This window comes from Peromyscus eremicus, chromosome 8a, assembly GCF_949786415.1.
Source record: "Peromyscus eremicus chromosome 8a, PerEre_H2_v1, whole genome shotgun sequence".
Classification (NCBI taxonomy): domain Eukaryota; kingdom Metazoa; phylum Chordata; class Mammalia; order Rodentia; family Cricetidae; genus Peromyscus; species Peromyscus eremicus.
The window spans coordinates 38,063,588-38,076,347 of NC_081423.1; the positions used below are offsets into that span (position 1 = coordinate 38,063,588).

The following is a 12,760-nucleotide window of genomic DNA, read 5'->3' on the forward strand; positions in this document are numbered from 1 at the left end:
AAAAAAAAAAAAAAAAAAAGAGATAGAGTCTCACTCTGTAGCCCAGGATAGCCTCTATCTCACTGTGTTGTCCAGGCTGGCTTCAAACTTGTGGGCAGGTTTCTTCCCTCAGCTATGCTGGGGTTGCCTAAGGCAGCCAGCTTGACAAGCTCTCAAGGCCACCAGTGCTGAAGTGTGCACAGGGGAGAAGCGAGACCGGAGGCTGGACCGGAGCCACTGTACCTGCCGAGGGGAGGGCTGGGCACACCTGAAGGGGCTGTGACAGAGACTGCAGAGGAGGGGAGGGGACAGCAACGCTGGGGGTGGGAGAAAGAGGAGGGGAGGGGGAGGAACCGAACTAAGAGGAGGAAAGAAGGGAATCAAGGTGACGTCAGCCCTGACTCCACTGAAGGTGATGGATGAAGTGCGGAGCCAACTCGGATGCCCAGCTGGGGGCACGATGGCAGTCCTTCCTATCCTGTACTCCTACCGGGCCTTCTCCCTTTGACACTAGGGCAGCTAGGGGCTGCAGAGTCTTGACCCCCGGGAGAGCAGCCCAGGCCCAGGCCCGGGCACCTGCCCACAACCACCCTATCTGTGAGAAACCGCCAGGACAGCAGGTTCCCACCCCTCACGTGGCCTTCCTTTCTAGACAGAATCTGCTGGAAGGGACACAGACTCACCATGACGAAGAGACGAGAGCTGGGGAGTGGGGGCGGGTGCTCCATGGGCATGGGGGATGGAGGGTAGCGGATCTGGGACCAGTCCTTGTAGGCGTGCTGGGGCACCATGGCTGCTGGTATGGGAGGGTAGACATAGGGATAGGCCCCACAGAGGTGCTCAGGGTGGGGTTCCACGTGGTAGCGCTCTCCTGAGGCCTGCAAGAAAGGCTTGTATCTGCCTCTGGCCTGGCACCCCCCCTCGTTGCCCTGTAGCTGGAATCTTAGTTCTCCAAGGGCAAGGGAGGCTGGGACACAGGCAGGACTGGGGACCTGGTGACGGATGACTGATAATGACAGTTAATGGGGACTGTTCTGTTGGCACTTACCTGGCAGAGGGTCAGCAATCTTTCCCTTGGGACCCCACTCCCTGAAGGTGGCCAGACAGTGCATGCTGCCCATTCCCTCCAGCGGCTCACCTTCGCTTTCCTCTTCTGCTGTTTGAGGGCTTCTCTGGCCTTCTCCTCATCTTTGAGTGCTTTGAGCTGGAGGAGAGAGGGAGGGAGGGAGGGCCTGACGGTTCACAGGCAGGTGTGGGCCCAACGCCTCGCCACCCTGGGGGCAGATGGCTGAGGCCCAGGAGACCACTCATGCGTGGGAAGTTCCAGGAAGGGCAGAAGCTGGGCTCTTAGCTGTGGCCCCCCCACTCCTCCTGGTGGCCCGAACACCGGTCAGGAGGGCAGTCAAGTGCTTCCCCGCTGGTGTCCTCTCACTCCCCCGTTAACTTTGCTCCTCTAGGCATCAACTCTGATGGAGAGTCAGAGCTAGAACACCGCAGTTAGACCAGACACTGTACAAAGTTCAGAGGACAAGGGGCTGGCGGGGTCAAGAGAGCAGGGGCAGCAGAGCTGGATGGAGGCCAGGAGGTCCCCAGGGTCCTCGAACCCCGTGAGGCCAGGGCAGTGCTCTCACCTGGACATTGGTCAGGGTGACCTGAGCCTGCAGCTTCTCCACCTGCTTCTTCAGCTCTTCCTTCTCTTCGTTCATGCGCTCACGGTCACTCCGTTCCCTCTGGAAGTCCTCCTCAAAGATCTTGACCTGGAGGGGATCGGGAGGTGAGGGGTCAGGGCGGCCTTCTGGAAGCTGCACTGCTCAGGCCCGGACTCCAGGCTTCTCGCTGGGCTGTCGGGGAAGAGCTGCAGACACTGGAGATTGGAGTAGGCCATCTCGAGCCTCAAATCCCACTTCTCTAGAGGAAGTCAGTCTGCGTTCTCCTGTCTTATACTCGGGACTCTGGGACAGGACTTTATTGGAACAAAGGGATCACTGACTTCATGTTAAAAAGGAGAGACATGATGGCCAGGCCCACAGAGACGGGACAGCAGAGCCAGCCTGGGGAAGGTCGGCTGGAGACATGACGGCCAGGCCCACAGAGACGGGACAGCAGAGCCAGCCTGGGGAAGGTCGGCTGGAGACATGACGGCCAGGCCCACAGCGAAGGGACAGCAGAGCCAGCCTGGGGAAGGTCGGCTGGAGACATGACGGCCAGGCCCACAGAGAAGGGACAGCAGAGCCAGCCTGGGGAAGGTCGGCTGGAGACATGACGGCCAGGCCCACAGAGAAGGGACAGCAGAGCCGGCCTGGGGAAGGTCGGCTGGAGACATGACGGCCAGGCCCACAGCGAAGGGACAGCAGAGCCGGCCTGGGGAAGGTCGGCTGGAGACATGACGGCCAGGCCCACAGCGAAGGGACAGCAGAGCCAGCCTGGGGAAGGTCGGCTGGAGACATGACGGCCAGGCCCACAGAGAAGGGACAGCAGAGCCAGCCTGGGGAAGGTCGGCTGGAGACATGACGGCCAGGCCCACAGAGAAGGGACAGCAGAGCCAGCCTGGGGAAGGTCGGCTGGCTCCCAGGGAGGGATCAGCTCTCTGAGCCTCACCTGCTGCTTCAGCAGCTCATTTTGCGTCACTAGCTCCTGCTTCCTCAGGTGGCCCCCAGCCCCTTCTGGGCTCCCAAAAGCTGGAGGTGGAGAGGATGGCGAGGCCTGGATGCTGAGAGCCTCCTCCAGGGCCTGGGGTCAGGAGAGAAGAGACAGGGTCGTCAGCAGGCCTCCCTGGAAGTCAGACCCCTCTGCAGACCACCCCTGGAGAGCCTCTCTGATAACACAGTGACTCTAAGTGTAACCCCAGCAGCAGTGGTCCCTCACTGCCCAGCAGGGCTGGACTGGCCACCGCACTGAAGCCTCTTGTCATCCCACGGGGTGAAGGCTAGACCCTCACCCCCACTTTACACATGTGAAAACTGAGGCCCAGAGACCCACTGTGACTTGGCTGAGTGTCCTGTGTTGGTTTTTCGTCAACTTGACACAAGCCAGAGTCATCTGAGGACAGGAAACTTCAATTGAGAAACTGTCCCCACCAAACTGGCCTATAGGCAAAGCCTTTGAGGTATTTTCTTGCTTAGTGATTGATAGGGGAAGGCTCATCTCACTGTGGGTGGGGCCACCCCTGGGCTGGTAGTCCTAGAGTATACACTAAAGCAGGCTGAGTAAGCCATGAGGAGCAAGTCTGTAAGCAGTGCTCCTCCACGGTTTCTGCTTCAGTTCTTGCCTCCAGATTCCCTGACTTCCCTCAGTAATGGACTGGGACCTGAAAGTTATAAATGAAATAAATCCTTTCCTCCCAAGTCGCTTTTGGTCATGGTGACTTATCACAGCAACAGAAACCCTAATGGAGACTACTGAGGGTTTCTGTTGCTGAGGGAAACTGTAAACAGAGACAGTTAATGAGTGAACACAAGGACTTCAACCCAGCCTGTCCGTGCTCTTAACCTGCAGGTTAACCTGAGCCCTTCACGTACAAAGACCTTCTCTGAACAGGCCTCGCTCAACTTTTCATACCCAAGACCTAGAAAGAAGCCTAGCTCTCCAAGAAACGCTGCATTGTCTGACAGATTCTTCAGGATTCTCAGCCTCAGCAACCCACTTTGTCTCTAGTTACATAAGCCTGGACGGCAATTTCCACTTAGTTTCTATTTTACCTACCAACCCTGAAGATCAGACAAAGCTGGGGTGGGGTGGGGCAGGGGAGTCAGGCATGATGGTGCACGCCTTTACTGCCAGTACCTGGGAGGCAGAGGCAGAAGATCTCTGAGTTCAAGACCAGCCTGGTCTACAGAGTGAGTTCCAGGACAGCCAGGGCTACACGGAGCAACCCTGTCTCAAAAAACCAAAAAACAGCAAAGTGCCCTTAGTCACCCACACCTTCTCATTCTTTCTTTCTTGTCCACAGGAGCCTCCCTGGACTTCAGTCCCTAGACATCAGGGACTCTCAGCGAAGGTCTCTTACACTGCCTTCAACAAGTTTGTGTGTATGTATGCATAAACAGGACAACCCATCAGCAGGGTGAGAAGACAGCTGTTGCTACCCCAGGACCATAAAATGGGGCCACCAAAAAGAGACAGTTTTGCTGATCAATTGACATTCAAGCTTGGGTAGGCCAGGTACTGGCAGGGGACAGAGGCCCTCAGAGGAGGCCACCATGTACAAAGGCTACATGGGAGGCAGGAGTGAGTCCAGACTCCCATTGGGGCTGTGACACCCAGGGTGTGTGGGGGCAGGGAAGACAGGAACTGGGCCTCTAACCCACTGAAAGGGGTCACCTCTCCTGAACTGGGGGTGCCAGCAGAAGGGTGGATGGGCCTTGCAGCTGAGCTCACCATAGCCTTCCCCCGTGGGAGCATGTCTCAGTGCCCACCTTATTGAGCCGCTGGATCTCCTTTTCCTGGTACTCTCGATGCCGGGTGAGTGGGCTCAGCTGATCCTGCAGATACTTGACCTTCTGGCGTAATTCCTTGGCCTCCACTGCCAGCTGCTCCTTGCCAGTCTGCAGAGAGTGCAGGGTTGGTAAACAGGGACTCTCCAGGAGGCCTGGACCGCCTGACTCCCCACCCTGGCTCTCCTACCCTCAGGCCATCTCAGTGCTTTCTGCACGGAACCTGGGGAGAGGCTGGTGTCTTTGAGAGCCCATTTGTCCCGCTCTCGAGGAAGAGAAGCCTGGCAGAGTGTAAGGCCCTCAACTCTGATGTTCGCTCCTGCAGAGACCAACTGTAGAGACCTGGGGCACCACACAGGTCCTCTAAAGTAAGCTTTCTAATCCTGGGACTAATTGAACCTTAACAAAAGTCACAGAGGGACCTCATGAGAGCTGTGAGTCCCCAAACTGGGTATAAAATGTTGTCTGTGAAATTCAGGAGTAAAGCCCCTGTCTCCACCAGATTCTCAAAGAATGAAGAATAACTCAGCCCCTTAAGGACCTCAAGCTTCTAAAAATAGAAGAGACTATGCTCAAAGACATAAACAGGACAGGAGGAGGCCCTCCAGAGTAGAGCACAGAGACCTGGAAGCATCACACAGTCACAGCTGGAATGGAGCAGGGCATCAAGGCCCTTTGCTCAACGGGAAACCAACGTGTGCATGTGCGTGTGTATGCATGTGTGCATGCGTGCGTGCGGTGACTTCCTGCAGACCACACAGGGAGCTAGGGCGGAATTCAAGGCCCTCATGTCTAATCCATTCACATCAAAGGAAGGGCTTCCTCACTTCTGACATTTTATTTATTTATTGTCTGTGTGTGGGTATTCACATATGGAGGTCAGATGACAATTAATGAGGGTCGGTTCTCTCCTCCTACCATATGGGGCCCGGCAAGTACTTTATCCATTCCGCCATCTCACCAGCCCAAATATACTTCCCTGGCTGGGAATCAAACTGGGCTATAGGGGTGAGAGTAAACGCTGTTCACCAGGCCAGGAAATGGACTGTTTCCTTTTCCAGGGGCTGAGTTTCATGCTTGCTAAGCAACTGTCCTACCCCTGAGCTATGGCCCCAACTCCTCAGCCCCTGACTTTTGTTATTTTTATATTTTAAGACGTGGTCTTACTAAATTGACTAGGCAAGCTTTAACTCGTTCTGTAGCCCAGGGAGGCCCTGGGTTTTGGTGATTATCCTGACTTGGCCTTCCAAGAATCTGGTGCTGCAGGCCTGCACCATGGGCCAGCTAAGCAGTGTTAAACTGTGTTTGGGGTAAAGTGGCGGTGGACACTTTTAATCCCCACAGCCCGGAGGCAGGGGCAGATGGATCTCTGAGTTCAAGCCCAGCCTGGTCTACATAGTGAGTTCCAGGCTACCTAGGCTACATAGCAAGAAGCCCATCTCAAAAGTAAATTAAAACAGTGCAGCATAAAGAGCAGGCACAGCTAAAAACTGTATCGCCAGCAGATGTTTGATCTGAAAAAAGGTCTGGGACTGGAGGGACAGCTCAGGGGTTACAAGCACTTGCTGCTCTTGCAGAGGACCTGAGTTCAATTCTTGGGACTCATATGGTGGCTCACAAACATCCAAAACTCCAATTCCATGGGATCTGATGCCCTCTTCTGGCCCCCATGGGACCAGGCACACATGAGGTGCACACACATACACCAAGGCAAAATAATCATATACATAAAATAAATAAATCTAAAAAAAAAAAAAAATGTAACCATGGTTACTTCTTGGAGGACCAGGGTCTGGGGAGGGGGCGGGGAGGTATTCCAGGAAAGTGTTTAGCTTATCTATAGTGTGTCATGTGAATCAAGTGACAGACTGAGGAGGATCAGTGCTCATCCCTTCCTGTGTGACCTTTAGTCAATATTCACACATCAATGGGTGAGTGGTTTCTAGTTGGAGGTGACTCATGGGCAGCCTGGGCCAAGACACAGGGGTGATGTCCTGGCTCCTGCTGAAGACTCCAGGACAAGGCATGTCCTGGACCACGGGGTTCCCATCTGCAAGGCCAGGCTGAACCTGGAAAGGCCCTGCCCTCCCCCAGCAGACAGGACAGAAGGTCAGATTCCAGGGATTTGTCTCCCTTGTAGACATGAGTGAGGAAAAGAGACCACAGAGCCGGGACATCTGGCTTGAGAGCCATGCTGATGAACTCAGAAGCAAGTACACAGTGTCTCTGTAACCAATCCTCAAGGGAAGGGGGTAGTCACAGAACAGTGCTCAGATAAGACCTGGGTGTCACGTGCTGGTGGAGGGCCTCTGAAACGCAATCCGTGTTGAAAATATCCGATTTAAAGCTAGGCAAAGCAGCCCACGTGCAGTTCCCACCAAGAGAAAGAAGTGGTTCTGTCACTAAACCCCCAAGGGTCTGGGAGGCAGGTGGCCTTTCCTCACTCAGTTGCTCCAGGACTCCGGAGGGCCACGGCTAGCACCAGTCCCACATGGCAGAGCAGATGCCATTTCTTCAGAGTGCTGCTCCACAGCACAGCCCAGCCCAGGTCTCTGCTGCCCAGTCTCTGGTCACTGCCCCTTCTTCGTTGTGGGACTTAACATACTTTTCCTTATTAGCCTCCATCTGGTTGCTCAATATCTCTTCTCCAGCCAGGGTGGAGCTGACTGTTTCCCCTGACTCTATCTGGTACAGTGCCTGAGCAGGCTGGAAAGATGCCTGGATAAACAAATCCCCTCTCTCTGAGGCCCTACTCTACTCTGAACAGCACCTCACCCCATCTAGGCCTGCTTTTATCTGTTTCAGAACACAGGGTCTTTTTATTTTATTTTGACAGAGTCTCATGTAGCCCAGGCTGGCCTCAAACTCACTATGTAGCCAAGGATGGCCCTGAAGTTCTGTACTTCCCTCTGCATACTCCCATGCCTGATTTATAGAGTACTAGGGACTGAATTTAGGACCTCATGCCTACTAGGCAAGCACTTTACCAACTGAGTGCCAGCTCCACTCTGTGACAGGGACTTGCTATATACCTCAGGTTGGCCTGTAACTCTCTATTCTCCTGCCTCAGCCTCCTGAGTGCTGGGATTGCTTGCAGGTGTGAGCCTACCATGTCCCATTTTTATATTTTTATATTATTTGTATAGTTCTTTAGGATTTAAGATTTGAACTTATCAGCAGATAGAGAGATGGCTTAGTGGTTAAGGGTCCTGGCTGTCCCTGCAGAGGACCTGGGATTGGTTCCCAACACCCATATCGTGGGTTCACAACTGTCTGTAACTCCAGTTCCAAGAGATGTGATGCCCTCTTTTGGCTTCTGCAGGCACTGGGCACACATATGGTACACAGACATAATGCAGGCAAAACACTTACATACATAAAATAAAAATAAGTAAATCTTAAAAATAAAGTCAACTGATCAAAAAGCTGTGCAAAATGCAAGCATGAAAAACTGAAAAGCAATAGTTATCCCATGTTCTCAATTTTAAGAAGGTCACAGAGCACCTGGCTCTGTCTTTGGCTCACTGGTCCCAGGGACTCTGGAACCTCAGAGATTGGGAGTCTGGTCACACTTGCCTCCTCCATCTCGATCTTGGACTTGGCCAGGAGGAGTTTTTGGTCAAAGTCCCGCTGCTTCTGCTCACGCTCAGCCTCCAGCTCAGTCACCTGTTTCTGCAGGTCCGACAGCTTCTGGCGGAGCTCTGTGATCTGGAGGAGTGGCAGAGAGGGAGTGTGAGGGCAAGGGGGCAGCATGCCCCAGCTGTCCCTCCCCCACCCCACCTCAGCCTGGCCACAAGCCTCTCATCCCTCCTCCCTGAGCCATCCTCGGCTCAGCTCCCAGGAACTCCATTACCTTCTGCTCATACTGCTGCTTCATGGACCGGAAGTGCTGGTCCCACTGCTTGTTCACTTCCAGCAGCTGTGGGCAGGCAGGTGCCAGGTTAGGAACCTGGGGAAGGGGTGCCCGATACCCACCCCATGTCCCAGCTCCCCAGGTGCCCAGAGTACATGCAGGGCTGAGCTGTAACACTGCCTCCATGGCCCACTGATCCAAAGCTCCCTGCTGCTCCCCAGCTGCATTTCACCCTTGCTGGGAAAGCAACAGGGAGCGCAGACCATAAGACAGTCACTGCGAAGCACAAACGTGATTCTTCAGAGGGCAATCTGAAAGGGGTGTGACAATCTCAGGTTTTCCCTGACTTTAAATTTCACTCTGAAAAATGTAACCAATGGAAATACTAAAACCAAGGGCTGAGGTGTGACTCTGTAGGAGAGTGCTTGCCAAGCATGCACAAGGCCCTGTTTTCATTCCCTGGTACAAGAAGAAAAGAAGGAAAGAAAAACACTTTAGACAAGTGTGAAAACAAAGACTAATTAGCCAGACATGGTGGCCACATCTTTAACTCCAGCACTAAGGAAGCAGGAGGATTTCTGTGAGTTTGAGGCTAGCCTGGTCTACATAGCCAGAACACAGAGAGACCCTATCTCAAAACAAAACCAAAAATAAAATGATATTCTTGTGTGTGTGTGTGTGTGTGTGTGTGTGTGTGTGTGTGTGTGTGTGTGCGCGCGCTCGGGGGCCCAAAGATCAGCATAGTGTAGGACATGGATTAAATTACACTATAAACAGATAATGCAAAGTCATTAAGAAAATAAAAGACACAATACATTCTCTCAGCTTTAAGATAACGCTAATTATAAGCCATACTCTTGACAGAGCAATTACTTGGGGAAGAAAAACAACCCTACATCACTAAGAAAATAAAATGACAGACCATGAGAGAGGATATTCTGATTTCAGATGTACCACAAAAGACAAAAGTACTAAAAAACAAAGAAAATGGCCTACGCTGTAGATCTGAACAGATATCCTGAGATAATTTTAAAAGAAAAAATTAATCTGAAAAGCAGTATGTGTCATTTTATTTTCTGCATTAAAAACCCTGAATACAGGGTTTGCACCTCTGTGCCCTCAGCTACTTAGGAGGCTGAGGAAATTGACTAGGAGTTCAAGGTTCACCTCGGCAACTTGGTGAGGCCATAGGTCCAGTTCCTAGTACCACAAAAAACTGGAACAAAACAACCCCGCGGGAATGCAGTGAGCTGAAGTCAGCTGTAGTTATTACTAGGGAGATTCTTGGTTCATTTTATAATGAGCATTCTTTAGTTGTGAGATATGAGTAAGATAAATCTAGAGTATGCACATAAGCAAGCTTTCAGATGTGTGTGAAGGCAAGAGCGGCAGGTTGGGGAAGGACCCAGCTGTGAGAAGAGGCCTAGAGAAGAGGCACAGGGACAGGCTACTGCCCTGGGCCGGAGGTGGGGAGGGGCTTGTGAGACACACAGTGCAGCTGCTGCCAGGGCAGTGAGCTTCCTTCCCCGTCGGCCCCTCCCTACACTGCAGCACTGCAGCACGGGTCTCCAACGCTGATGCTGGCCTGACTTAGCGCGACCTCCCCAGGCTATTCAGTTTACTTTAGCCATCCTAAGCTCCCCCTTTTAAGTTATGTGTGTATGTGTGTGCGCCTGCATGAGTGTGGGTGCCCATGGAGGCCAGAACAGGGGGTCAGACTCTCTGGAGGTGGAGTTGTGAGCTGCCCTATGCGAGTCCTGGGAACTGAACCCAGGGTCCTCTCCAAGAGCAGCGTGCACTCCTACCACGGAGCCATCCCTCTAGCTCCCTAAGCTGCTCAAACAATTTCAGGCTGTACCACAAATACAGTGTACTCAGTGATCCCTGTGGTGGATCAAGAGAGACCTTTCCCATGGGCAGATGGTTCAATGGTTTTCATGATAACTCTCCAAGATGACCCGGGACCAGTGGGCACCAGAGAGCCAAGTGGGGCCTTCATCCCTCTGGGCCCAGGAGGGGAGAAGGGTGCTCACTGACCGCCCTGTCCAGCCACCTACCTCCATGCGTTGCTGCTCCAGCATCTTCACCTTCTTCTCGGCTGTACCCAAGACCCCCACCTCGGGGACTTTACCTGCCATCGCACTGGCCTGGGGAGAAACAGAGAGAGCCTTCACCGAACTGAAGTCTCAGATACAGCGTCACTCCCCAGCCCACTGCCCTTCTAGGGCCCAGCCCTGTCTCTAATCGCCCTGCTCCTCCTACCCAGCAGCAGCACCAGGAGAGGTAGGTGTCACAGCCATGACCTTCTTCTGGAAGCCCATAAGGATTTCTTTCCTTTGCTGATGTGTACTATGGCTGCCGGCCTCAGCATCCCAACCCCATGTCTTTCCACAGCCATCTTTCTGGCTTCAGCCCTATCTCTGAGGCACTGCTGGTCAACCCCCATAACAACCCCAAATCCCCTGACCTGGAAGGTGTGAGTACATACTTCTAAAGTTATCAGGAGCCAGTGAGATGGCTCAGTGAGGAAACCAAGTCTGATGGCCTGAGTTCCATCTCCAGCACCCACATGGTGGAAGGAGAAAACTGACTCCTACAAGCTGTCTGACGACCTCCACACACACATGCAACCGTCAACACAAAGTAGACAAATGTAAAAGTTTCATGGAACTCGGCAGACATGGAGCCCAGATGCATGTGCTAAGAGTCCAGCACTGTGCAGATGTGTGCACGTGGCAGCCACTTCTGAGATTCCTTCCGAATTCTACACCCACAATCTAACAGAAACCCAAAGCTATTCTGCAAAACTGGCCAGCATAACTCAAAAGCGTCAAGGTCATGAAAACAAGGAACAGCTGAGCAATGTCACAGGCATGAGGAGACTAAGGAGCTGTGACAACTGACTGCCATGTGGGTCCTGGACTCAGTTCTAGAACTAAGAGAGGACAGGAGGGAAGGACGTGTGGCATCTGAAGAGTGTTGCAATGCCGATGTTAACTCCTACTTTGGTGACTGAACCAGAGTTATGTAAGATGGCTGGTGAAGTGGTTCTGCGGTTATGGAAGCTGGCCAGGGAAGCCAGAGGGAGTTTGGGGACAGAACTCATTTCTGCCTAAGTTTCAAGTTACTTCAAAATAAAGTATTTTGAAATTAAACAACTAGTAAGTGTTGAGGTGACAGCCACAGAGCAAGGCTGGAGTTGCAGATGCAGTGACTGTCACCACGGCCCTCAGTGTGTGACCAACACTGTGGGGTCTGCACGGCCCATCGACTGGAGCCCACATGGTGAACCATCCACCCTGCAGTCATGCTGCTCCTGCTCACATTCTCTATTCCCTATCACAGGCTGGGCAGAGGCTGGAAGCAGCGTTTGTGGGCCTCTAGTGCCCCCTACAGGCTATGACCTGTAAGCACACCATGGCACCTGGAGAGGAAAAGGTGTATGTATAAGGTGGCCTCGTGAGAAAGGGCAGGGATGCCTGCTTCCAGGAAGCCCACTGTCTCCTTGAGGGTGCTGCGCTCCCTTACCTTGGCAGACAGAGGCACCTCTGTCCCAAATCTACTGTTAAAAGCAACAGCTAAAGGCTAGGTGTGGTGGCACATATCTTTAATTCCAGCAGAGGCAGGAGGATCTCTGTGAGCTGGAGACCAGGCTGGTCTACACAGTGAGTTCCAGACCAACCGTAGCTATACAATGAGATCCTGCTTTAAAAAAATTAAAAGAGGGGGCCACAGATGCCAGTGAGAATGAGAGTGAGGAAGTTTGCTGTTTAGCTGGCCAAACCCACGTTTGCTTGAGAGGTGATGGAAGAATCTTTTCTTTTTCTTTCTTTCTTTCTTTTTTTTTTTTTTTTGGTTTTTCAAGACAGGGTTTCTCTGTGTAGCTTTGGAGCCTGTCCTGGAACTTGTTCTGTAGACCAGGCTGGCCTGGAACTCACAGAGATCCACCTGGCTCTGCCTCCCAAGTGCTGGGATTAAAGGCGTGCACCACCACGGCCCGGCCAGAAGAATCTTAATTACATGATGGCACATGACCTCTCCAAGACTCCTGCCAGAGGTGTACATGGAAGAGACATCCTTTTAGGAAGAGCCTGAATAAGCTCAGGGCTCTGTAAGTCCTGGGTAAAGTACATCTCCACCAAGTGAAGAGGAGTGAGTGACCAGGATAATTACATCACATAGTATAAAGTTATTAGCATTAGGGCTTATGCCGCAACTGATCACACTCACGTAAGGAGGAGGGAGAGCATGTTCTGTATGCTGCAACTGATTACAACTCACTCCAGCGTGGGGTGGGGAAGCATGTTCTGTTAAAGACTGGGTGAGAGGAGACGGGAGGTCCCGGTGAAAGTGGAGCAAGGGACACTTGGGACTTGGCTGTGTGGCAAGGCTGGGCCTGGAGGTGGGGAGGTGTGGGTCAGTGCTGTGGCATCCCGAGACCATAACGATGCTGCCAATGTCTTCCTCTCCACGCAGAGGCTCCAAGGTGCAATCT

The 12,760-nt window shown here is 52.8% G+C and overlaps 1 protein-coding gene across 3 annotated transcripts in view; it reads right to left on the bottom strand.

The window, feature by feature from the left end:
- Tnip1 (TNFAIP3 interacting protein 1) overlaps positions 1-12,760 on the bottom strand; it is a 53,446-nt gene that overhangs the window by 4,676 nt on the left and 36,010 nt on the right. For all 3 annotated transcript variants that reach the window (XM_059270578.1, XM_059270577.1, XM_059270576.1), the window contains exons 9-16: positions 10,323-10,412; positions 8,266-8,331; positions 7,989-8,120; positions 4,395-4,523; positions 2,578-2,709; positions 1,611-1,736; positions 1,118-1,183; positions 663-857 (exon numbers count right to left, since the gene is read on the bottom strand). In XM_059270578.1, coding sequence (XP_059126561.1) covers positions 663-857; positions 1,118-1,183; positions 1,611-1,736; positions 2,578-2,709; positions 4,395-4,523; positions 7,989-8,120; positions 8,266-8,331; positions 10,323-10,412 — 936 coding nt within the window. The remainder of the gene's footprint in view (positions 1-662; positions 858-1,117; positions 1,184-1,610; positions 1,737-2,577; positions 2,710-4,394; positions 4,524-7,988; positions 8,121-8,265; positions 8,332-10,322; positions 10,413-12,760) is intronic.